At 33.5% G+C, this 24,922-nt stretch overlaps 1 protein-coding gene across 2 annotated transcripts in view; it reads right to left on the bottom strand.

The window, feature by feature from the left end:
• LOC134708031 (protein C-mannosyl-transferase DPY19L1-like) overlaps positions 1–24,922 on the bottom strand; it is a 311,728-nt gene that overhangs the window by 166,167 nt on the left and 120,639 nt on the right. For both annotated transcript variants that reach the window (XM_063568274.1, XM_063568275.1), the window contains 2 exons: positions 10,924–11,004; positions 5,031–5,132 (listed from right to left, as the gene is read on the bottom strand). In XM_063568274.1, the coding sequence (XP_063424344.1) occupies positions 5,031–5,132; positions 10,924–11,004 (183 nt within the window). The remainder of the gene's footprint in view (positions 1–5,030; positions 5,133–10,923; positions 11,005–24,922) is intronic.

Below are 24,922 nucleotides of genomic sequence, written 5' to 3'. Positions count from 1 at the left end.
TTCACTTTTTTTTCAAGTAGTCACTGAACCATGAAAATGAGGTCAAGGACATTGGACATGTGTCTGACGGAAAGTTCGTAACATGAGGCATCTATATACAAAGTATGAAGCATCCAGGTCTTCTACCTTCTAAAATATAAAGCTTTCAAGAAGTTAGCTAACGCCGCGGCCGTAGCCTCCGCCGCCGGATCACTATCCCTATGTCGAGCTTTCTGCAACAAAAGTTGCAGGCTCGACAATAACCAAAAACAGCAAAATTTCCTTAAAATTACCAATTCAGTGGCAGCAACAAAACAACGGGTTGTCTGATTCATCTGAAAGGTTCAGGGCTTATAGATCTTGCTCTAATAAACAATTGTACCCCTGTCAGATTTGCTCTAAATGCTTTGGTTTTTTAGTTATAAGCCAAAAACTGCATTTTACCCCTATGTTCTATTTATAGCCATAAAGGCCATCTTGGTTGGTTGGTCAAGTTACACCACACATTTTTAAAACTACATACCCCAAAGATGATTGTGGCTAAGTTTGGATTAATTTGGCCAAGCAGTTTCAGAGGAGACGATTTTTGTAAAAGATATATAAAATTTACGAAAGAAATTTAAAATTGACCTTAAAGTGAAATAACTCCCAAAGGGGTCAACTGACCATTTTGGTCATGTTGACTTATTTGTAAATCTTACTTTGTTGAACATTATTGCTGTTTACAGTTTATCTCTATCTATAATAATATTCAAGATAATAACAAAAAACAGCAAAATTCCCTGAAATTACCAATTCAGGGGCAGCAACCCAACAACAGGTTGTCTGATTCATCTGAAAATTTCAGGGCAGTTAGATCTTGACCTGATTAACAAATTTACCACATGTCAGATTTGCTCTAAATGCTTTGGTTTTTGAGTTATAAGCCAAAAACTGCATTTTACCCCTATGTTCTATTTCTAGCCATGGTAGGCATCTTGGTTGGTTTGGCGGGTCACGCCACACATTTTTTAAACTTGATACCCCAAGGATGATTGTGGCTAAGTTTGGTAGAATTTGGCCCAGTAGTTTCAGAGAAGAAGATTTTTGTAAAAGTTTACGGACGACGGACGACGGATGCAAGACGACGGACGGAGGACGACAGACGACGGACACCAAGTGATGGGAAAAGCTCACTTGACCTTTCAGGTCAGGTGAGCTAAAAATACATTTAAAGTGCCATAACATATAATATATTATGTATTTAAAGCAATAGAGTACTCATTTGATATATCAGACTTAGCATATTGATTCAAAAGTCAAATTTATATGAGCTTGTGCCTAAAAATGGAGGTTTTCCAATGAAGGGGGGCCTTACATGAAGATGTAATATTTTCCAGCAAATTTAAACTTGTGAAGCTTTTTGATTATAAATAATCCTTACATATGTATTTAATATACTTTAAATGGAAAGAAAACTTTAAAATAACATATCATATTAGTTTATAAGTGTCTTACGCCAAGTAAGACTGAAAATAAGTTAGGGTAAATTTAGGCGGTAGCACATATTTACAGTTAAAAATGCATATTGAAGCTATATGAAATAAAAATTTGTGTCTTTTCTATCATTTCTATACTCAGATGATATGATACAATAAATCTGGGCACAAAAAGACTCTTACATTTAACTTTTTCTGCAGACAGTATGGTCTGATACTAAGATTTTTTCACTTTTTAGTGAAAAACTTGAATGCAATTTTAGTCTCAACAGGCTTATATTTGAACAACATGCTATCCTACAGAAGTAAAGAAACATATTATGTGAAATTAAACAGGTACAAAAGACATAGTTAAGTTCTTTTTATACAAATTTAGTGAGGTCTATATTATGGACTTCAACTTTTATGTGCCATGCTCCTCACATTTAACTTGATCCAAACAGGGCGTTAGAAGAGGGTCATTTATACAACACATTTTGCACATATTGTCCGAGATAATCTTCTTTTCTGTAGATTCAGAGTTCACAAATGAGTAATACAACTGGATTAAAGCATAGAAACACAAAAATTGACACATGAAAACCTGTCAGATAGAAAGTCAAAATGCCACTTATGCATCAAAATTGAAAAAGCTATGAAATGCTGATTTTGACAATATAATGCCAAAATTGGTAATTTTTGCAGAAATTCATCGAATAAAAGTTTAAATCCTTTAGTTTTATGCTATTTGACAAATTGACACCATCAATTCATTCAGGGAAGTTGCCAAAGTACAGATTCCATGTTTCCTGATTTCACCTCTTAAGTCTGAGTACACAGTTATTTCGTAGTGCACTTCTTTTAGACAATAAATGAAAATTAAAAAAATCCCACATGCGCTTTCTCAATAATATTTTTACAGTGTGTTGTACTACTTTTGGGACAAATTATATCAAAATTATGGAAAACTTCGTCAACTCTAACTCAAAATATGGACAATTTTATGTTAAGGGGGTCTTGAAATCTTTTGACAGCTTTCGAAGTGCTAATTTTTTACCTTTTTCAGCTGGACCTAATCACTACTTTAAATTAATATTTATGACCATATTTTTCACAGTGTCATTTCACCCCCCCCCCCCCCCCCTTCTTGCTATATGAGGCATAAAACATGGAGAAATAAATTTGGAAGGGGTATAAAAAAAAATTGGCAAGAAACACACTGTCCACACTAAGGGCTATATTCGCGGACAACGAAAATCAAAGGACGATTACTGTGTACTCAGACCTACTGGGACATTGAAGACCATATAGTATGGGGAAATGGTCCAACAGCTGTGAGATCTAAGATCGGATATTTGCTTTCAGGACCTACATACGGTAAAGAGATCAACACGTCGAACAATAACACGCCTAATAATTCACACATTGCTGTAGAATAATTACATTAGATGTATGTTTCATTATAATACGTTATTCTGATTGGCTAACTAGCAATCTCGGGATATTCCGTAATCAATTGCATTACACAATGCAACTTTTCATTCATGATGACACGAGGTCCCACAATAAAGTGCAGAGGTAAATGAAATAAAAACTTTATAAAAGGCGTGTTTTTATGATCATATAGGTAAAAATGTAATTATAAGTATTGAATGCTTTTTTTTGTAACTTTATAGGGTTGTATAAGCGTTGACCGTGCGCACATTTTTAGTATGAAGCGCTTACGCGCTTCATACAAAATGTACTTCGGTCAACGCTTTTACACCCCAATAAATTTACAAAAAAGAGCATTCAATTCTTAAATACAATCTAGAGAGACATCGAAAATTGGAGTCAATGGGATATAGTAAGGAAATAGACAAAGACAATGATGCATTTATTAAAGTTTATTAGGACAGATCAATTGAGTTATGTGCACGTGAAAACAAAGATTTCACTATGCTACCAGGGAAGCAAGACTCTGATGATTTATCTACAAAATTAAGTTACAAGGAGAAGGAAAGAAAACGTCACTACAAATCTTGCTCAAAATCCAGATATGTTGAGGAAATATGGAAATGTTATTCAAGAACAGGCACGATTGAGATCATAATAAAAAAAAAAGAAGATGGATGGAACAACAGAACCTTTAAGAAAAGTGCATTACATTCCTGATCATCCAGTACAGAAGTAACCGAGCATCACCTCTAACAGAATTGTTTACGACTGAAGAAAAAGATGGAAATTCGGATATCTTACACTGTTGAATTTCATAGGACAATCGGTAAACATGAACAATTAATATATACATAAGACATCGTACAAATTCACAACGAATCTCTGCGTATAGCAGGAACATATGGAGAACAGAAACAAAAAGATAGGATACACCAGTGATGTTAGAGAGGAACATTAACAATTACATGTTTAGTGCAAAGCTGAATTTTATTTTTATTTCATGAGACACATTAATTGAATATAATCGCTAAATGTTATTTTTACTTTTTTACTGGCCCAGTATGTTGTAATTATCGCGGTATTGTACATTTCTATTGTCGATGTCTTATTGTCAGTGGCATCGCCTTAGGCGGAAATACGTACTTGTATATTACATATAATGGCTGAACAGTTGTTGTAATATCGTTGCCTGAACTTATAATCATCTATAAGCACCATAAACCTGCTGAGATTTCCCAAGGCCTTTTATTCTCTTAAATCTATAAATAGCTTTACACCTGCTGGGATCTCCACAGGTGATCATTTCATACAGTTTTAAGTTAGCTGCAGGGATTTCCCCAGCATTGTAAGGTGATTCATGTATACCTTTTTCCTACAGGTAATCATCAAATTTTTTAATTATCTTTTAAGGAACTTTTATTTTTCTCGTATTGATAGTCAAGTCAAATTTCTTTTATGTGAATGAGAAGCCCCAAGAAAATCAATAATGCATTATTTTGTTAGTCATCCATTGTAGAAATATATGTACTGATATGTTACAGTTCTTTTAATATTATTTAATATTTCAATAATGAAGTTATTTCTTAAATATGTGTTGAGTGTAAACTTGAAGAACAAACAGAGAGAATGACTCAATGATGTTTGATAAAATATCAGGATTTGAGTTTTTCTGTCTTTTTTGCTGTCAAGCTAACTTTGGGTTTTAGAAAACATGTAATTTAAAACCAAAATAAAAGTTTGTTTAGCATGTTATTGGAATGACACAGATTATATTGAAAATGTCATTTTTTTTACTTCCACACCTCAAAAGATGCACTTTCAATATACAAACTAATGTAATTACTGAGAGAAGACTATATAAGTATAACTAACTATTGTCTAATCCCTTTTGCATATTTAGGCAAATTAAATATGTTTAAACTAACTATAATGTCAATTCACAGAATTTTTTTTTTGTACCAAAAATATGATTGATTAATGCATCTTTCAGCACAATTGTGCTATTTCTTGGCAGTTAGTGTTTATTGATGGAGGAAGCCAGAGTGCCTGATGAGTACTAAAAGAGCTTTTAAATGATAAAATATATGATGGAGGTAGATTAAAGGGAAAGAAAAGTCTTCAGAACTTAGTTGTATGCAAGTATTTAATTATCTTTACCTCTGGTTCCATGAAATCAAACTCCTTGGCACAAGTGTACAACATTGTGTGGAAATTCTTAAAATCTCCAAACTTACTTCTGAATATTTCTCCTATGTGTGCCTAAAGAAAAAAGCATAATGCAACTGCTAATACTCTCAAATCGTACTTTCGTGTTAATTTGACCTGTTGATACAATTTGTAATGCTTTTTTTGTTATTTAATATTTTGCTTTACTTATTTAGCTTAAATTCTCATCTCTCTATTTGTAATTAATACCAGCTTTGATAAGTGTTTGGTAAGACAATAAATTTTCACTTCTGTTCTTGATCAAAGAACAACAACATTATTTGTTTTTATGAAAAATATTTCATTACTGTATACCTTACTACAAAATTATTTTTATTTACCTGTGTACATTATTTCATTTGACGGCATTTTGTACAAAGTTATTGTTGTCTTTCTGATATTGTTCAACATCCTGCCCCATATTCTATCAATTTTACATTGTGTCATAGATCATATTTATTCGTTCAGTGTATGTTAACTTATTCGTGTTAATATATCATTTGATTGAGTTAAGCCATTTTAATTGTTTTTTATAGTGTGCCTTTCTATGTTCATGGTGTTGTGATGTTACACTAGTGTTTCAGGTAAGGATGAAGGTTGGTTCCTATTAAAATGTTTAAATTCGCTGCTTTTGTTTGAACCTGTCCTAATTCAGGACCCTGATGTTTAGTGGTTGTTGTTTGTTGATGTAGTTCATACGTGTTTCTCTTTTTTTTAAATATAGATTTAGTTTTCCTTTTTTAAATGGTTTTTCACTGGACATTTATGGGGACTTGGGTGGAGAGCTGTCTCATTGGCAATTATGCCACATCTTTTTATATCTATATCAATAGAGACCCTTATTTCTAGTAAGTACTAATGAAATTTTGGTTCGATACAAATTTTTCATCATTTTAGTAAATGTAACTTTATTTTTTTGGTCTGTTCATACTAATAAACTGATGACACAGGGATATTTCTATAAGAGGCTCATGAGAGCTTTATATCCCTCACCTGTAATTTAAGTTTCCGGAATAAGATTTATTTGTAGATCTTACTTTGCTGAACAATTTTGTTATTTACGCTTTCTCTCTTTCTATATTAGTATTAAAGATTAAAGAAATTTTGTGAGCAGGCTCACATACCTCATATCCCAAAATTGCCACTCGACAAACAAAATCTCACCCGATTCAAATTTCAACCAGATGCTCCGCAGGGCGAAGCTTTATACGACCGCAGAGGTTGAACCCTGAACGGTTGGGGCAAGTATGGACACAACATTCAAGCTGGATTCCGCTCTAAATTTGGATTGTGATTAAATAGTTGACACAGCATAGGTTTCTGACACAGAATGAATATATTCAAATGAACTTAAAATTTTTGTTTTCTCTTAGAGCAATTCACTATGCTGTTGAATATTAATCCTCTCAAAAAAATGTTTGAAGAAATTTTCTTTTTATTTATGAAATTTCAAATGAGAAAAATTGAACCCAATTTTTTAATCACATCCCCCTTTCCCTTATTCCAAAACTAATTTCAATTAAAATATTCTAATGGAGTTTGCAAGAATTACTACTCATTTAAATACATCATAAAATATTAAGATGTAAAAAAACTGCTTGTAATCACTGAATGGTAAAGATTATTTAAATTTATCAGTTGGTAGTAAAAAGTGAATATACATTGTATATTGTATATAACAAAGATTTAAGTTGATTCTGGACAAAGAAAGATAACTCCAATTAAAAAAAATTCTTGCAGATATTTCTTGCTTACTATACTGGACAAAGAAAGATAACTTTTAATTAAAAAAAAATTTGCTATTTCACAATATTGTGAAATTAGATATTTCTTGCCATTGCACAATACTGTGCAATTGAAAAGACTTGCTATTGCACAATACTAAATATAATAATTTTAGATCCTGATTTGGACCAACTTGAAAACTGGGCCCATAATCAAAAATCTAAGTACATGTTTATATTCAGCATATCAAAGAGGCCCAAGAATTTAATTTTTGTTAAAATCAAACTTAGTTTAATTTTGGACCCTTTGCACTTTAACTTAGACCAATTTTAAAACTGGACCAAAAATTAAGAATCTACATACACAGTTAGATTTGGCATATCAAAGAACCCCAATTATTCAATTTTTGATGAAATCAAACAATGTTTAATTTTGGACCTCGATTTGGGCCAACTTGAAAACTGGGCCAATAATCAAAAATCTAAGTACATTTTTAGATTCAGCATTTCAAAGAACCCCAAGGTTTCAATTTTTGTTAAAATCAAACTAAGTTTAATTTTGGACCCTTTGGACCTTAATGTAGACCAATTTGAAAACGGGACCAAAAATTAAGAATCTACATACACAGTTAGATTCGGCATATTAAAGAACCCCAATTATTCAATTTTAATGAAATCAAACAAAGTTTAATTTTGAACCCTTTGGGCCCCTTTTTCCTTAACTGTTGGGACCAAAACTCCCAAAATCAATACCAACCTTCCTTTTATAGTCATAAACCTTGTGTTTAAATTTCATAGATTTCTATTTACTGTTACTAACGCTATGGTGCGAAAACCAAGAAAAATGCTTATTTGGGTCCCCTTTTGGCCCCTAATCCCTACACTGTTGGGACAGAAACTCCCAAAATCAAGACCAACCTTTCTTTTGTGGTCATAAACATTGTGTTTAAATTTCATTGATTTCTATTTACTTTAACTAAAGTTATTGTGCGAAAACCAAGAATAATGCTTATTTGGGCCCTTTTTTGGCCCCTAATTCCTAAACTGTTGAAACCAAAACTCCCAAAATCAATCCCAACCTTTCTTTTGTGGTCATAAACCTTGTGTCAAAATTTCATAGATTTCTATTCACTTTTACTAAAGTTATAGTGCGAAAACCAAGAAAATGCTTATTTGGGCCCTTTTTGGCCCCTAATTCCTAAAATGTTGGGACCAAAACTACCAAAATCAATACCAGCCTTCCTTTTATGGTCATAAACCTTGTGTTAAAATTTCATAGATTTCTATTCACTTTTACTCAAGTTAGAGTGCGAAAACTAAAAGTATTCGGACGACGACGACGACGACGACGACGACGACGCCAACGTGATAGCAATATACGACGAAAATTTTTTCAAAATTTGCGGTCGTATAAAAACTCATAACTCTTCAAAAGTCAACTAATAAAAATTTTCTTGTGGATATGCACATCTACATATTATATTCTCATTAACTACAAGGTTTCATGAAATTCTTTTGTGTGGTTTCAGATGATGTGTGATTACAAACTGTTGCAGTAGTATATTGAGGCCAATAAGTTCAAAGGAGCTAACTCCTAGAAAAATAATTGAATCATAATTTCCTGTTGTAATGAACATCTACATAGTATGTCCTTATGATCTACAGTGTCATGCAATTCAGAGAAGTTGCGAAGACAAACTGTTGCAGTAGTATATCTAGGCCAATAAGTTCAAAGGGGTATTACTCCTGGAAATAAATTGCTTCACTGAATGCAGCTGGATATGACCAGAATGGTCCAACCCTGAACAGTTGGAGCAAAAATGGACGGAATACTCCCACTTGATACAGGTCTGAATTTGAATTGTAATTAAATATTTGACACATAAAAGGTTTATGACACAGAATAACTGTAGTCAAAGAACTTAGAATTGGTTATATGATTTGATTTCTTTTTCAATTTTGCTTTTGTAACTTACACTATATTGTTTCCAATTTTCCCTACCTTTGTTTTTGGTTTATGATATACACGATATTGGCAATTGACACTGTCTCTTTTTTTTTTTTGCTTTTATGCTTTAATTACCCATTTAAATACATCTTAAAAGACGCAATACAACATTTCTTTATACATAATGTAAAAGCAGTGTACAGGAGGTAATTCAAACATGTACTTAAGTAATTGTCCATTTACCAGGAAAGCCCTTGTTTTCCCCCTTTTTGCCCCAATTCTTAAACGGTTTGACCTATAACATCCCAAAGCCATACCTAACCATACATTTGAGGTATGGAAACTTGTGGTATAATTTCAGAGATATCCATACATCATTCCACAAGTTATTGTCTGGAAACTAGAAAAATGCTTATTTGGGCCCCTTTTTGGCCCTAATTCTTAAACTGATCATAACCCCAACAAAAAATTCCAACCTTCCTTTTGTGTTTATAAACTTTTTCTTAAAATTTCATAGATATCTATTTACTTAAACTAAAGTAATTGTCCGGAAACCAATTGCCTTCCGACAATGACTACAACGTCAAAACAATATATGAACGCATAATTTTTTGCTGTCGTATAAAAGATTGAATCATAATTTCTTGTCAAAAGGCACATCTACATATTATGTACAAAGTTTCATGAAATTCTGATGTAAAGTTTTAGAGGAGTTTGGATGAAAACTGTTGCAGTAGTTTATTGAGGCCAATAATTTAAAGAGGATAACTCATAGAACCAGAAGCTCTGCAGCGCGCAGCTTTATATAACCGCAGAGGTAAAACCCTGAACAGTTGGGGAAAGTATGGACACAACATTCAAGCTTGATACAGCTCTGAATTTGGATTGTGATAAAATGATTGACACAGCAAAGGTTTATGACACAGAATGAATGTGGTCTTTTGACTGAAAACTACAAAAATCGTATTTGGGCCCCTTTTTTGGCCCTTCACTTATTGATCCCCCCTTGGAGTAAGAACCCAAAAGCTCAATTCCAGCCTTTCTTTTGTAGTAAGAAACCTTGTAGTATAATTTCAGAGAGATCCATACACTTAAACACAAGTTATTGTCTGATAACTAGAAAAATGCTTCTTTTTGGCCTTTTTTGGCCCCTTTTTCCTAAATGTTCAGGGATATAAACCTCAAACTGACACCAAGCCTTCTCTTCATTATATGGAATCTTGTGGTACAATGTCAGAGAAATCCATACGGTTAAACATATGTTATTTCCGGAAACTTTAAAAATGCTTGTTTTTGTTCCTTAATTCCTAGACTGTTTGCCCCATAAGCCTTAAAACAAATCCCAACCTTCTACTTAATGGTATGAATTTCATAGAGATCCATTCACTTAAACTTAAGTTATTGTCCGGACACCAAATGTGTCTTTAGACAAGACGCAGACAATGACATCATACCATTATACGAACGCAATTTTTTTTTTGCGATCGTATAAAAAGGGCATAGAGGGCAAGCTTGGGCAAGCCACATAATATTTAAACATGAGAATGTACAGACCTTCTAAGGCTTCTTGGAAATTTAATAACTTCAAATAAAAAGTTTTACCTGTTATTTATGGTTCCAATGATTTTGTCTGTTTGCTGGTAAAGAAATTGTTTAATTTTGGTCTTTCATTTCATTCAGTTTCATTTAATTTGTTGACTTTTAAAAAAGTGGCCTCCTAAAACTGTTTAATTTTGGTTTCTTTGTAGTTATCCATTGATAACATAGTATTTATTTCAATATCTCTTTTGATTTTACCTTTGACAATCTTGATCATTCAAGTGATTAATTGAAAATCGTATTTGAATGCAGTGAAACGTCTAACTGACGGCAATTTTAAGTTTACTTTCAGTCAGACAAAATGATCCTGTCTGTTATAAAAAGCCAGTGTTTTTGAAACAAAGAACTCCATGAGACAAAAGGTTTAAAAAACTTTGTTTTTGTCTTATTCTCTTCAAAAATATTTTTTTTGTTTTAAGCATTTGAACCGTCAACATTCCGCCAGGTTCGGCCTCTTAATGAAAAGATGGCAAGCTGCATGTATTTGGCTATACAAATTACGTTATGATCATTATAAGCAAATAGGTCTTTGATGATACTTAATAAACAAAACTGTTTTGAAGTTTTTACTTACATCATCAGCAGTTTTAAGGAATTTGGAAACTAATATTTTACAGCCTACTGTTCCAGTTATCAATAAAATGCCCTGTATAGCCTGAAAATAAATAATACAAATCAGTGTTTATACACAACATATGTTTAAGAAAACTTTTATTATATAACATACTAATTCTAAGCATCTTTTTCCAAATTAGATACCATTACATAACATATACATTTCTAAAACTTAAAATGAAATAACCCCATATAAAAATATATATTGGGTATATGAAAACAGTAACAAAGACTCAAAGTTACATGAATCATGATCTTTAAAAATAAACTTCTTCTCCAACCTGATGTATCTTATACAACATTCTGAGGACCATGTTAACTATTTAGTTGAGTAGTTTAGTTATCATAGTTTAGTCTGTATCTTTGTATTTGCAGTGACTTGGTGGGTTTAGATTAAAGTTGTACAAAGAACACTTCAGTCATTTATAGCAAATTAACAGACCATTAACAGTGGTAGCAGAGCTCACAACATCTGGGGAGATGGCGAGGGCTCCAAGCTTGACAAAAGAGAAGTCATATCAGCAATGGAAGAATGAAGTAAAGATGTGGCAACTGGTAACAGAATTGGACAAAAAGAAGAGAGGCCTAGCACTTTCGTTGTCTTTACAACGAAAGCCAAGAGAAGTAGCGTTAGAAATAACACCAGAGGATTTGAGTGTTGATGAAGGAGTTGACAAATTGATAATAGAATTAAATAAATTGTTTGAAAAGGACAAGACAGATCAAGCGTATGCAGCATATACAGCTTTTGATAAGTATCACAGGGAGTCATCGATTAAAATGTGTGACTATATAATTGAGTTTGAACAGAAGTATAACAAATCCAAGAAATATGACAGGCCACTTCCTGATGCAATATTAGCATTTAAACTCTTAGATATGCAGGACTTGGTGAAAGTGATCGACATTTAGCGCTAACTGCATGTTTTGATTTAAAGTTTGAAACCATGAAGGCAGCCCTTAATACGATATTTGCATCTAAGTTGCAGAGTGATAAAGATATAGTTACTGTTAAAGAAGAATCTGCATTTGTAGGAGAACATTGTTTTGATAGAGGGCGTAGTACAAGGAGATTTGGTGCTCGCAACTCTGCTAATGAAGAAATAAAATGCAAGGAAAGTAATACACCTTTCAAATTTGGTGATGGTAAAACAGTACATTCTTATCAGTCCGTGAAGTTACCTTCCACAATTGGGTCTTTAAAATGTTACATAGAAACAGAAGTAGTTGACTGTGAAATACCTCTATTATTAAGCAAAGATTCTTTGAAAGGAGGGACAAAAGATACCAAAGGGACAGTCAAACTCATAAATCTAAAACAAACTGACGACGCCATGGCTAAAAAAGAGCACAAACAGTTCTTGATCTCCATATTGATAAAGTGACAATGTTTGGAAAACCAGTTGATGTTCATTTCACCTCAAATGGTCATTATTGCATACACATCAAAGACAGAAGAACTGGGCAGACCGATTCTGTAGTGAGTGAGGAGGACATCCTGAAGGTAGATTCTTGATTCTCTGAGAAAAGAAAGAGAGATACTATATCAAAACTGCATAAACAATTTGGCATGCCTAATCTGAAAAGTTGTTATCTCTATTGAACAGTGCAGGCTCAGTTGACTCAGATACAAAGGAAATAGTGAATGATGTTTGCTCAAAGTGCATTGTCTGTTTCAAGTACCAACGTCCGAAGCCAAAGCCAATAGTGGGCTTTTCTTATGCAAATGATTTTAACCAAATTGTTGCTATGGATTTACATGAGATTGATCACAATTTCTACTATTTGCAAATAATTGACTTGTTTAGCCGTTTGAGTGCAGCAGCTATTATCAGGAGAAAAGACTCACAGTTGGTTGTTGACAAATTCATGCAGATATGGGTTAGTGTATAGTGTGCTCCTGAAGTTGGAGTATACACTGACAATGGTGGGGAATTCAATTCTCAAATTTTTCGTGATATGGCTGCAAATCTCAACATGTCAGTTAAGACGACAGCAGAATACAGTCCCTGGTCAAATGGAACTGTAGAACGACATAATGCAACTCTAACTGAAACAGTAAAAAAAATCAGAGAAAACTCAAATTTATCTTGGGAAACTACAATTATCTGGGCTGTGAATGCCAAAAATTGTCTTGTAAATGTGTATGGTTACAGTCCTTATCAAGTTGTGTTTGGAAGAAATCCTAACCTACCATCAACACTAGTTAATAAACCTACAGCTCTTGAAGGCAAACCTCTCAGTTGGTCTTCACGAGGCAAGGAACGCATTTGTAGCATCAGAATCCTAAGAGAAAATTACGTGCTCTTCGATAGCAGGTTCGTCCCTCAGGTGAGAAATTCAGAAATGGAGATAAAGTATACTTTCTTAGACACAATCAATGGAAAGGACTTGGTGCAGTTATTGGACAGGACAATGTAGTCGTGTTTATAAGATATGGAGGAACTTATGTAAGAGTGCATGAATGTAGGATTTTAAGAGATATTGATGAACAGAAAGATAAGAAAAACAAACAACAGGAAAAGAGGGTCCCATTGAAAGAAGGTCTAAAAACTCCAAACTTGAACAAGAATAAGGCTGAACATAAAGTCCTTTATTATGATAGTGATGAAGAGGAAGACTCGCATTCCAACAATCAGTAGTACAATGAACAAGGTTAAAGTGACAATGAAGTAGAAGGACATGAATCTGAAATAGGAAGTCAGGCAGCTGAACTAGACAGCAATAATCTTGTGAATCAAGGGCATGAATCTTATGAGGAAAGTCGATCAGGAGGTGACTCAGAGCTTGATAATGATAATCATGAAGATACTCCAGTGAGTGAACAGAACAATGAGCAAGCAACTTCTGTAGTACACAGTAGAAGTGTTAATTCTAAGTGTAATAAAGCATTACTTTTAAAAAAAGGACCAAAAAGTGAACTTTAAAATGCCAGGTGATGATACTCCACGAGAAGGAGTTGTTATGAGTAGAGCTTGTAAAGCATTCTCAAGTAAAAAGAATTGGTACAATGTAGAATATAGGAAACCTGAAAACCTTAAAGGTAACAAGTTATCAATAGACTTAAATACAGTAGATGAAATGCAAGTTGTAAAGTCTGACACAGAGGATGACGAAGAATCAGAAGAAGCATTATTCAATGAGATTGACTTTTGTGATGCTCGTAAAGCTGAACTTGAAAATTGGAAGAGACATCATGTTTATCAAGAAGTTGAAGACTATGGTCAGTCATATGTATCCACTAGTAGTACTGCAACTGACATCGAAAAAGACGGTTAGTTAACGAGTTTAATAGTCCGGAATAACAGACGGCTGCAAATTGTTTTAAATGATAGAATAATAGTAGAGGTTAATTTTTTTTTTAGTAATTTGAATATGTATAGTCGTTCTTTCGTGTATTTTCTGTAAATAAGTTATATTTTTGTTAATAAAATTTTGACTTTTTATCAAAGTTAACCAAATCCTTCGGATAAGAGGTTTTTCCGGACTATAGTTGATATTGTGTGAAAATACATTGCATGTCAATGTTTAACCTCAGAGCAATTAATATGCATCACTGGTATTAGAGAGATAATAGTAACTGCAATTACGATTATCCCAATATGGCGACGGCAGATATAGCTAAAATCTTTACAGTCATTTTACTCAAATGTAGCATGTTTTTGTCACTAGTTTCTCAGCTGCAAGGTTTTTCTATACCATTACATCATATTTGAATCGTAACGGTGCACTTGAATTGTCTAAGCGCTTTGAAAATTGCCGTTGAAAAATTCGGGATGATAATCGTTACTCGGAAACACAGATAATCGTAATTATGGTATTACAAAATGCGAAGATAATCGTAACTGGATAGTGTTTTATTGATATTGATACTAAAAACTAGTGTTGTCAAATCGTACACTTTTGTCTAACCGGTTACTCGGATAATCGTTCAACCGATTAACCGGTTAACCGGTAATTTAAGTTAGTGTTTGAAAGCCTACTCAATAGAACCCTACACATAGATATAAGATGTGGTATGAGTGTCAATTTGACAACCTTTCATCCAAGTCATAAATACGCTTTTAGAATTGAAGTTTTAAATTTCCTTTAGCATTATAAGGCTTGTCTTTGAGGATTCCTGGCGAAGTTTGACTTTTAATAATCAAATACACCGTATCAACTATAGCGTTTGTACCAACTGCAGATTAAAAAATAAAAAAAAAATCTTAATCTCGTAGAATTGAATATGTCATATGTCTGAAACCGATTATTCTTTCCTTTTCTCTTGTTGTCTCCGAAAATCATGGGGTGTGTTTCAATTTGAAATGATTAATTATAAAAAAGAAGATGTGGTATGATTGCCAATGAGACAATTCTTCACAAGAGACCAAAACGACGCAGAAATTAACAACTATAGGTGCATGCATATTGTACATGCTGTACGACCTGTTTCTTCACTGTGTTTGCTTTTTTCTTTAAGCATGTTACTCGTACTTTCACGTATACATTGAGTACATTCACATTGGTTTGCATTTCACATTTTTTTTTAATTTAAAGTAAGACTAACCCTTGCACTACGGAGGTTGCACATTCAAATGTAGGTTTACACAATATTAGATCGAAAACGAAATAATGAAGTAATTAGTAAAATTAAATCTCATTACTGATTTAAAGTTACTGTTAAAAAAACATGTTTACTAATTATGTTTCTTACAGATCCTGCCCCGAACTCTAATTAATTTTATGTTTTCAGGATTAACAATAGCAATCAATCTACTGGACAATTGATCTGTCAAACTAATTACCACGACGACAATTTTTAAATAAACATAACTATTTAATGATTTGATTTTCAACACAAATTTTTATCAAATCTATCGAAATTGGAAAAAAGTCCGGTTAACCGGTTAGCGTTTTTGGTATTCGGTATTCGGTCGTTCGACCGATTAACCGGTTAACCGGTTAACCGTTGACAACACTACTAAAAACGTACATCTGATAGCACATGATGAAATTATGGTGATGAATTAATCACGTTTGAACATCTTATGACATATCTTTTTGTGCATATATTATTAATGGTTCTAATGAAAACAGCTACATACTATCATAAAATTGGAAGGGTGAACAAGCTTTAAGAAATTTGGATATGGGAAAAACACGAACAATGTTAAAATACAGAACACTCCCAAGAACTAGGAATGTCACCAAATATGGGAATGAGCGATGAGGCAATTGTATAGGAAGTTATCGGATATATGGCAATACTTGTCAGGGGAAACGCGTGTGTCACCCTACATCAGATTTGTGATTAATAAAATTGAGAATGGAAATGGGGAATGTATTACAGAGACAACAACCCGAACATAGAAAAAACAACAGAAGGTCACCAATAGGTCTTCAATGTCGCGAGAAATTCCCGCACCTGAAGGCGTCCTTCAGTAGGCCCTACGACTGTTAAAGAACATTAATTTATCCTGAATAAAAACATAGTAAATATAGTAATTATTGTTTTAAATCATTAAGTGCAGGTGGCTATGTGTGCCATTTCTTCCCCCGGGAATCGACTGCTGGTTCAATTCTAGTCCATACCCGTTATGCCATATAATGAAGAAGGAAAGACGTTTAGTTTTCGCCAGATGCTTGATTCATCTGAAAATTACAGGGCTGATAGATCTTGACCTAATGAACATTTTTACCCCATGTCAGATTTGCTCTAAATGCTTTCGTTTTTGAGATATAAGCCAAAAACTGCATTTGACCCCTATGTTCTATTTTTAGCAATGGCGACTATGTTTGTTGATAGATCAAAACTGCGGATACAATTTATAAACTAGATACCCTGAGGAACATTCAGTAAAACTTTGAAAGTATTTGGCCTAGTAGTTTCAGAGGAGAAGATTCTTGAAATAGTTTACGACGACGACAGACGACGACGACGGACGCCAAGTGCTGTTGTAAGACCATTATGTTTATATCTCTTGCAAACATTGAGCATAAATGTTGAATAGGGCGTCTAGGGAAATGCCAGGAATCCATAGCTTATCAGTCCCTCTAAAAATAGTATGGTTCTTTGCTTAAAAAAATGTTAAATCTAATTCCATGTACTGACTGCACAAAAAATTACTTGTAAAGATCAAAAACATTTTTTTTTAAAGTGGCTGTGACAAGAAATCACGGTTTTGTAAAAACACGCCAATAAATCGAGAGATATATAAGTAAATTTGTCTTAAATATTAACCTGTAAGTTTCACTTCATTTTTTTTTATTTTCCGTTAATGTCATCAATTAACTGTACCTTTGCATTTTAATACACGCAATACCATTGAAATCTGAAAGACACATTTAATTTTTCAGTTACTATTATCCGATAAAGAAATTACGATTATCAAACAAGAAAAAATCCATAGAGTTACGATTATCATCCCGAATTTTTCAACGGCAATTTTCAAAGCGCTTAGACAATTCCAGTGCACCGTTACGATTCAAATTTGATGTAATGGTAAAGAAAAACCTTGCAGCTGAGTAACTAGTGACAAAAAAATGCTACTTTTGAGTAAAATGACTGTAAAGATTTTACCTATATCTGCCGTCACAATATTGGGATAATCGTAATTGCAACTACTGTTATCTCTCTTAATACCAGTGATGCATGCAAGTGGTCGGGGGAAAAATACTATTGAAGTTTCGCAGAGATTTGGTGTGTGACAAGGTGATGCTAAAACTAACTTCTCTTGATATTCTGCTTTCCTTGGACGAATCTCAGTGATGTTATGAGACTTGCACCAGAAAGCAAAATTGGTGCGTCTTTAAATTATATTGATTGATTGATTGTTTGTTGCTTAACGTCCAGTAGCAAATAGTTCATGCATGTTCAGGACGAGATCAAGTTAACAATAAAAACAATAGGTAGGTTTTGTCATAAAAGAGGTCATTCGGGATGATGGTTTGGAAAATTTAGACTGCCACTGGAAACGATGGTATATTGGATTGGGATATAATGTGCTATTGCAACAGGCCACCTACGGACTCCCCAAAGAGTTGCTGCAAGGGTTTTTAACGTACAAAGAACGTTGCACTCCCTTTACACGAGGCATCGGATTTAACGTCTCCATTCTGACTGGACGTGACTGCAAACTTGATACATCCCGCACAGCCAAACGGACGTCCCACTTCGTTTTACTGCCGGTCGGGAGAAGACATAGTGACCATATTTCGTTTCCCCAGTCACCCATGAGGAACTTTAAATTAGAAACAACAGAAATCCATATATGTGATCAAACTGATCGACATGTATCTTCACAACCTGACACTTTTATACGCTCAGTTTCTTCCTTGTAGTTTTGATATGCAAACATGTTTTTGTGTAAAAGAAAAACCTTAAAAAAATCGAAAAACTACACAAAACTGAGTCCTCTAAACGTGTTGACAGTCTTTTAAGTCAGAGTGCTTATTAATGTGAGTAATCATTTATCCATGCATAACAAAGTACTTATTGAAGCAAACACCTGTGCAATTAAGTAAAACAGTTACTAAAAAATCAGAATTTGAAATTGCTGTCAGTTCATTAATAACGTTAGTGAATTTATTTGTTCTTCCATAATAAAAGCCTTTCTCATGTAGCACGACCCAATACATATACCGATCACTTTGCTCTGATGCTTACCAAACTGCCAAACTCCAGAACTAATACAATGATACAACACACCATTCAAGTCACAATTTTTAAAACTAAACCAATATAGGTCACAGTCCGGTTTTCAACACGGAGCCTATGCTCAAAAGTTCATTTGTTAGTTAAATGGTGAAAAATAACACAAAGGCGCTTCTGATAACAAAAATGCGTATACGTATGGCTATTACAAAATCAATCGTTTCTATAGCAACATTCGCCCAACTACATTTGGGGTTGGCAGTGCAGATATATCATGCATATACATATGGGAATATGGGTCACGAACATTGATCGAAACTTTGTACTAACATTGCTTTTGTGTTTCCTATGCAAAGGTAAGACTGCATATGACGAGTTTGACAGAATCATGACGGTATTTACGCTCCAGATAGCATTTGTACTCAAAAACTGTGTTTGCTTTGAACAAATTCTGTCCTGCGCCGAACTTGTTCTTATAAAAAAAAGCGTCTTGTAATGCTTATACACGTACTGAATCCGGATATGATGACTAAGAGATTGATTCATGTCTCTATTTTCATAATGAATACTATGGCTATTGTGTGTCGCTTTTAAAATTCATATAAGGATCATGACTGATTTTGAATTACAAAATTAGAAAATTGGCATTGCATTGTATAATTTTTCATCCTTCCCTTAAAGAATTAATAAGTTATCTTTTTTACCACGATTATTCCACTAAAAAATGTTCATGCACCAAACTGACTTTGTTTTACACTCGATTTTTTAAACCTCGGATTCGCCTCGGGTGACTTAAGTATATTTAGTGTTATAACTGCTGTTCAGACTTATGTATTTATCTAACACTAGATACTAATATTTACAAAATACACAACCTTTAAGATGCAAAATTAAAAACACTGTTTCAGCGCTTGAATATAGATAGAAAAAATATTGAAATAATTTGATAAACTGGTGTTTTATAGTTTAGAAAATAATTCTGTAATATACTATAGTGAAACACTATACACTACATGAAAGTTTATGGATGTGAAAAGGACAAGGCCACTTCTTCGTTTGCTATGTCTTAAATGAAAAAAATCAGAAGGTTCCAAGTCAACGCCATTTTGTAATGGCAGCTCTTCATATAAGTAGTCAAACTTGTTGTTTGAACATCGTTTATAGCATATGCTTATGATTGAATTGTTTTTGTTTCATTCTATTGAATAAATATCAAAATATTTCTCCTTTTTGTCCTTGTGGTTGAAATATTAATATTTTTAGGTCTGACCTTTGACCTCAATTTCACAAAATTGTGACCACTCTGGATTTTTACGACCCAACTTTTCCTATTGTACACGTTTTCCTCTTTCCGTCGATATATAATTTAGGTGTGTGTTTTTTCGGACCATTAAAGTTTTAAAAAATGACCTCTGGTTGCAGTACTATAGATGGATAAAATTGAGAATGGAAATGGGGAATGTGTCAAAGAGACAACAACCCGACCAAAACAAAAAAACACAACAGCAGAAGGTCACCAACAGGTCTTCAATGTAGCGAGAAATTCCCGCACCCGGAGGCGTCCTTCAGCTGGCCCCTAAACAAATATATACTAGTTCAGTGATAATGAACGCCATACTAATTTCCAAATTGTACACAAGAAACTAAAATTTAAATAATACAAGACTAAGAAAGGCAAGAGGCTCCTGACTTGGGACACGCGCAAAAATGCGGCGGGGTTAAACATGTTTGTGAGATCTCAACCCTCCCCCTATACCTCTAACCAGTGTAGAAAAGTAAAAGCATAACAATACGCACATTAAAATTCAGTTCAAGAGAAGTCCGAGTCTGATGTCAGAAGATGTAACCAAAGAAAATAAACAAAATGACAATAATACATAAATAACAACAGACTACTAGCAGTTAACTGACATGCCAGCTCCAGACTTCAATTAAACTGACTGAAAGATTATGATTTCATCATATGAACATCAGGCACAATCCTTCCCGTAAGGGGTTTAGTATCATACCATCATAACATAAATGAGAAGAACATAACCCGTGTCATGCCAACAACTGTTTTTAGAATAAATGTGTTTAGTTCCGACGCAAAGACCTTATCAGTGACTCAATATTAACGCCAAAATATGCAAATGACTTAATGACTTGACAACAGTATCGTAATTATATCCCTTCTTAATAAGTCTATTCAAAGGTTTTGTAAGTTTATGAGGTGAATACTGACACCTTTGTGCTTTATAAAGAATATTTCCATAAAAAATTGGATGTGAAATACCTGAACGTATAAAAAGTCTGCATGTTGAGCTATATTTACGAATGATGTCTTTATACCGATGATAAAATTTAGTAAATGTTTTGACTAGTTTGTGATATCGAAAACCCTGGTGTAAAATTTTTTCAGTAATACATAAATTTCTCTCGTTAAAATCTAAAACATTGTTACATACACGAGCGAATCTTACAAGTTGAGATATATAAAGATGGAACGTCACCATCTAAAAACGGATAATTAACGATAGGAAATGAAAAATCATCCCTTTTATCATAAATTTTAGTATTCAGCTTTCCGTTAGTGATATAGATATCAAGATCGAGGAAAGGGCAGTGGTCATTGTTAGTATTAGCTCTATTTAAAGTAAGTTCACCAGGATAAATTTCATTAATATACATACTGAAGTCGTCATTATTGAGAGCCAAAATATCATCCAAATATCTAAAAGTATTATTAAATTTGTTTATCAGATGTTGTTTTGATGGGTCTTTGCTTATTTTTGTCATAAATTGTAACTCGTAACACTACAAAAAGAGGTCCGCAATAAGTGGTGCACAGTTAGTCCCCATTGGAATTCCGATAATCTGACGATATACGGAATCCCCAAAGCGAACAAAAATGTTATCTAGTAAAAATTCAAGGGCATATATAGTATCAAAGCATGTCCAATTAACATAGTTTTTTTGTTTATTGCTACTAAAAAATGACCTCAAAGAGTTTGAACATATATATTCATATTCTGATTTTTTGAATGCCCATTTAATTAGGTGTGTGAATTTTTTCTTAATGAGAATGTGAGGCAATGTGGTATACAGGGTAGAAAAATCAAAACTTTGAACAGATTCAAAATCACCAATATAAGCATGCAATTTATCAAGTACTTCCAACGAGTTCTTGACACTCCAAAAGTAATTTATTCAACTATTTTCGAAGGCCTTATTTGAACAATTTATTATTAGGTTTTTAATTGTACCAAGTGTGCTGGTAAGAACAATAGACAATTTAGTAGTTGAACAATGGCTTGAAGACGAAATAAATCTATATTTGTAAGGGGTTTTGTGTAGCTTCGGAAGCCAATACATAGTTGGGACTTTCATTGTATTTGGCTCTGCTTGTAAAGCGGTGGCTAAAAGTTTGTTTGTTCCAGATTTCTTTTTCTGAAAATGGAGTCAGTTGGAATGTTGGTGAATTGGTGATTTCCTTTTTCAGAACCTCAATGTAAAATTTACGTCAAACAATAATAATATTATTTGCAGCTTTATCGGCCGGGACAAAAACAAATTCCTTGGCTAGTTCTTTTAGTTTATGTTTGATACGAGAAATAGGTTTATTGTGGTTATTGTTAATAGTAAAATGTTCTTTAAAATGTTGAATACGTATATCAACTATCTTCATTACTGAATTAAAAAAAGAGTCCAAAGATTTTTTGTCAGCTTTTTCCCGCTTTATCCATTTCATACAGTAAGTATGGGGTGAGTCGTGGATGATATTACGACACTCATTCCAATTAATAATTGACTGGGGACGATATTTAGGTCCTTTACTGAGAAATGATTTTAACTCTCGGTCTTGAACGATGTTAAGATCTCCTGTTATAACATGGGAAATGGGTCCATAAATATATTCGGAAGCACTGCAATTACATGAAGTAGGTGTATTTTCACTGATATTAACATCTTTACACAATTGACTATAATTTAACACAAATTTCCGGGTAGATTTCTTGTAAATATAACAAATAAGAGGTAGCTCAGTATTGTCAAAATATCCAGGAATTTGTTCTTTAACAGAATGGTCGTTAAATATACCGGCAATATTTACAAAATCAAAGCCTTTATTGACATTCTTAATTTTAATAAAATGTTTTTTATGATCTTCAGGGCGATCAATTTTGGGAAATAATTTAGAATAACAATATGCCATAATAATTTGAACAATTTCATACTTAGGACTGCTATATGAAATTGTGTTGCAATCCTCCGAAATTTTATTTAACTTATTAACCTGTAACGAACAGAGTTTTGTTAACAGATAATGTCTGCCGTTGTTTTTTGAAATAGAAATTAGGTCCGAAATATTGGTATGATTGGCCCGAAATTTTCTTTGATTGCGATTTGTTCTACAACCGTGAGAACGGTTTTTACGAACAGTTTTAGAAACAATATCCAAAATGTTAACGGAATTGGTTCTAGATATATTACCAATTCCCATGATATTATCATTTAGACCGAGAGGGTAAACTGTCTGTAATTTTTTAATCCAATTTAATTCAATTATTTTCCGTGATCGTACAAACTTTGAATGCTATTCACCAGGCTGCTTATTTACTACTTCTAAAGGTTGAACTGCTAAATATTTAAAAGGATGGTTGTGCTTCTTAAGGTGTTGGTAAATAATGCTTTTGAATTTATTAGGTCTTTTAAAACGATACAGATGTTCTTGGGTGCGTTTTGATAAATATCTTCCAGTTTCTCCTACGTACTGAATACCACATCCCGGTTTGTTTCATGTGAGTAAATAAATAATACTGTTTGTTTTTCAAGTAATATCAGTTTCAAAATTTAAAGAAAATGTGCGACCATTAAACGTGGACCTTACCGTATTGTTGGTGGAAAGACGGGGACATGTAAGTCATTTTTTGGCATGACACTTATCGATAGAAGGGTAACCACGATTTTTATTGTTAAAAATGTTAGCGATGGTAGTATTTTTAGATAACCGATTTTGAAGATTGAGACGTGTAGATACCCTTTGAACAAGTTTAGTATTTAGTGTTTTTCCGTTTCTTAGCTTCATAATTGTTTTGTTAGTGAATTACATAATAAAGGAGCAAAGATTGGTGTCCAGAATATGAACCAGCATACAATAATTAAGTTAAGTAAAAGTGATTAATTTGTTCGGCTGAAAATGTCAAACGCTATCAGTATTAATTACCCGAAAAAAATAGTGTATATCAGGGTAGGACTGATGGCTGACCAATTAGTAGAATGGGGCTGAATATTGAAATACTACTTTTTGATAAACATTCCTAAAGTAATGAACTAGAGCAGTTCTCGCTCGGACACACACTCCATAATCTAGTATATTATAAGAGCATAAACCTGAAGCACGGGGAGGCACTCTACTGCCTCCACACGGCACTAAAGACAAACTCTGTAAAAAATAAAATTGAGAATGGAAATGGGGAATGTGTCAAAGAGACAACAACCCGACCAAAACAAAAAAACACAACAGCAGAAGGTCACCAACAGGTCTTCAATGTAGCGAGAAATTCCCGCACCCGGAGGCGTCCTTCAGCTGGCCCCTAAACAAATATATACTAGTTCAGTGATAATGAACGCCATACTAATTTCCAAATTGTACACAAGAAACTAAAATTTAAATAATACAAGACTAAGAAAGGCAAGAGGCTCCTGACTTGGGACAGGCGCAAAAATGCGGCGGGGTTAAACATGTTTGTGAGATCTCAACCCTCCCCCTATACCTCTAACCAGTGTAGAAAAGTAAAAGCATAACAATACGCACATTAAAATTCAGTTCAAGAGAAGTCCGAGTCTGATGTCAGAAGATGTAACCAAAGAAAATAAACAAACAAACAAACAAAATGACATGAGTCTGATGTCAGAAGATGTAACCAAAGAAAATAAACAAAATGACAGAAGATGTAACCAAAGAAAATAAACAAAATGACATGAAAAGTGAGGAAAACTCATGTTGGTAAATGTTGCACAAACGCTGTTATATGTCTGATGTTAATGGTATTTCATGATCCTTGTGATATGGGGTCCCTGTTGTTAGGTAGTTCTAACAAACAAATAAGATTTCAAATCCTAGCTACCAGTATATACAATTTATTATTATCATGCTTTAATTTCTTTTGGGCTCATATATATACTATAAAAGAAGCTGATAATGAAATACAAAGGAAAGCAAGACTCGTTGCAAAAGGTTTTGAAGAAGATTGTTTGGATGAAATACAGAAGAACTCTCTAACATGTGACAAACAATCTCTTAGACTCATTCTTTCAATCATAATGCAAAAGAAATGGT

Source organism: Mytilus trossulus, chromosome 2 (genome assembly GCF_036588685.1).
Source record: "Mytilus trossulus isolate FHL-02 chromosome 2, PNRI_Mtr1.1.1.hap1, whole genome shotgun sequence".
NCBI classification, from domain to species: Eukaryota; Metazoa; Mollusca; class Bivalvia; order Mytilida; family Mytilidae; genus Mytilus; species Mytilus trossulus.
The sequence above is the reverse complement of the archived record's forward strand: the minus strand, read 5'-3'. Positions and strand labels throughout refer to the sequence as shown.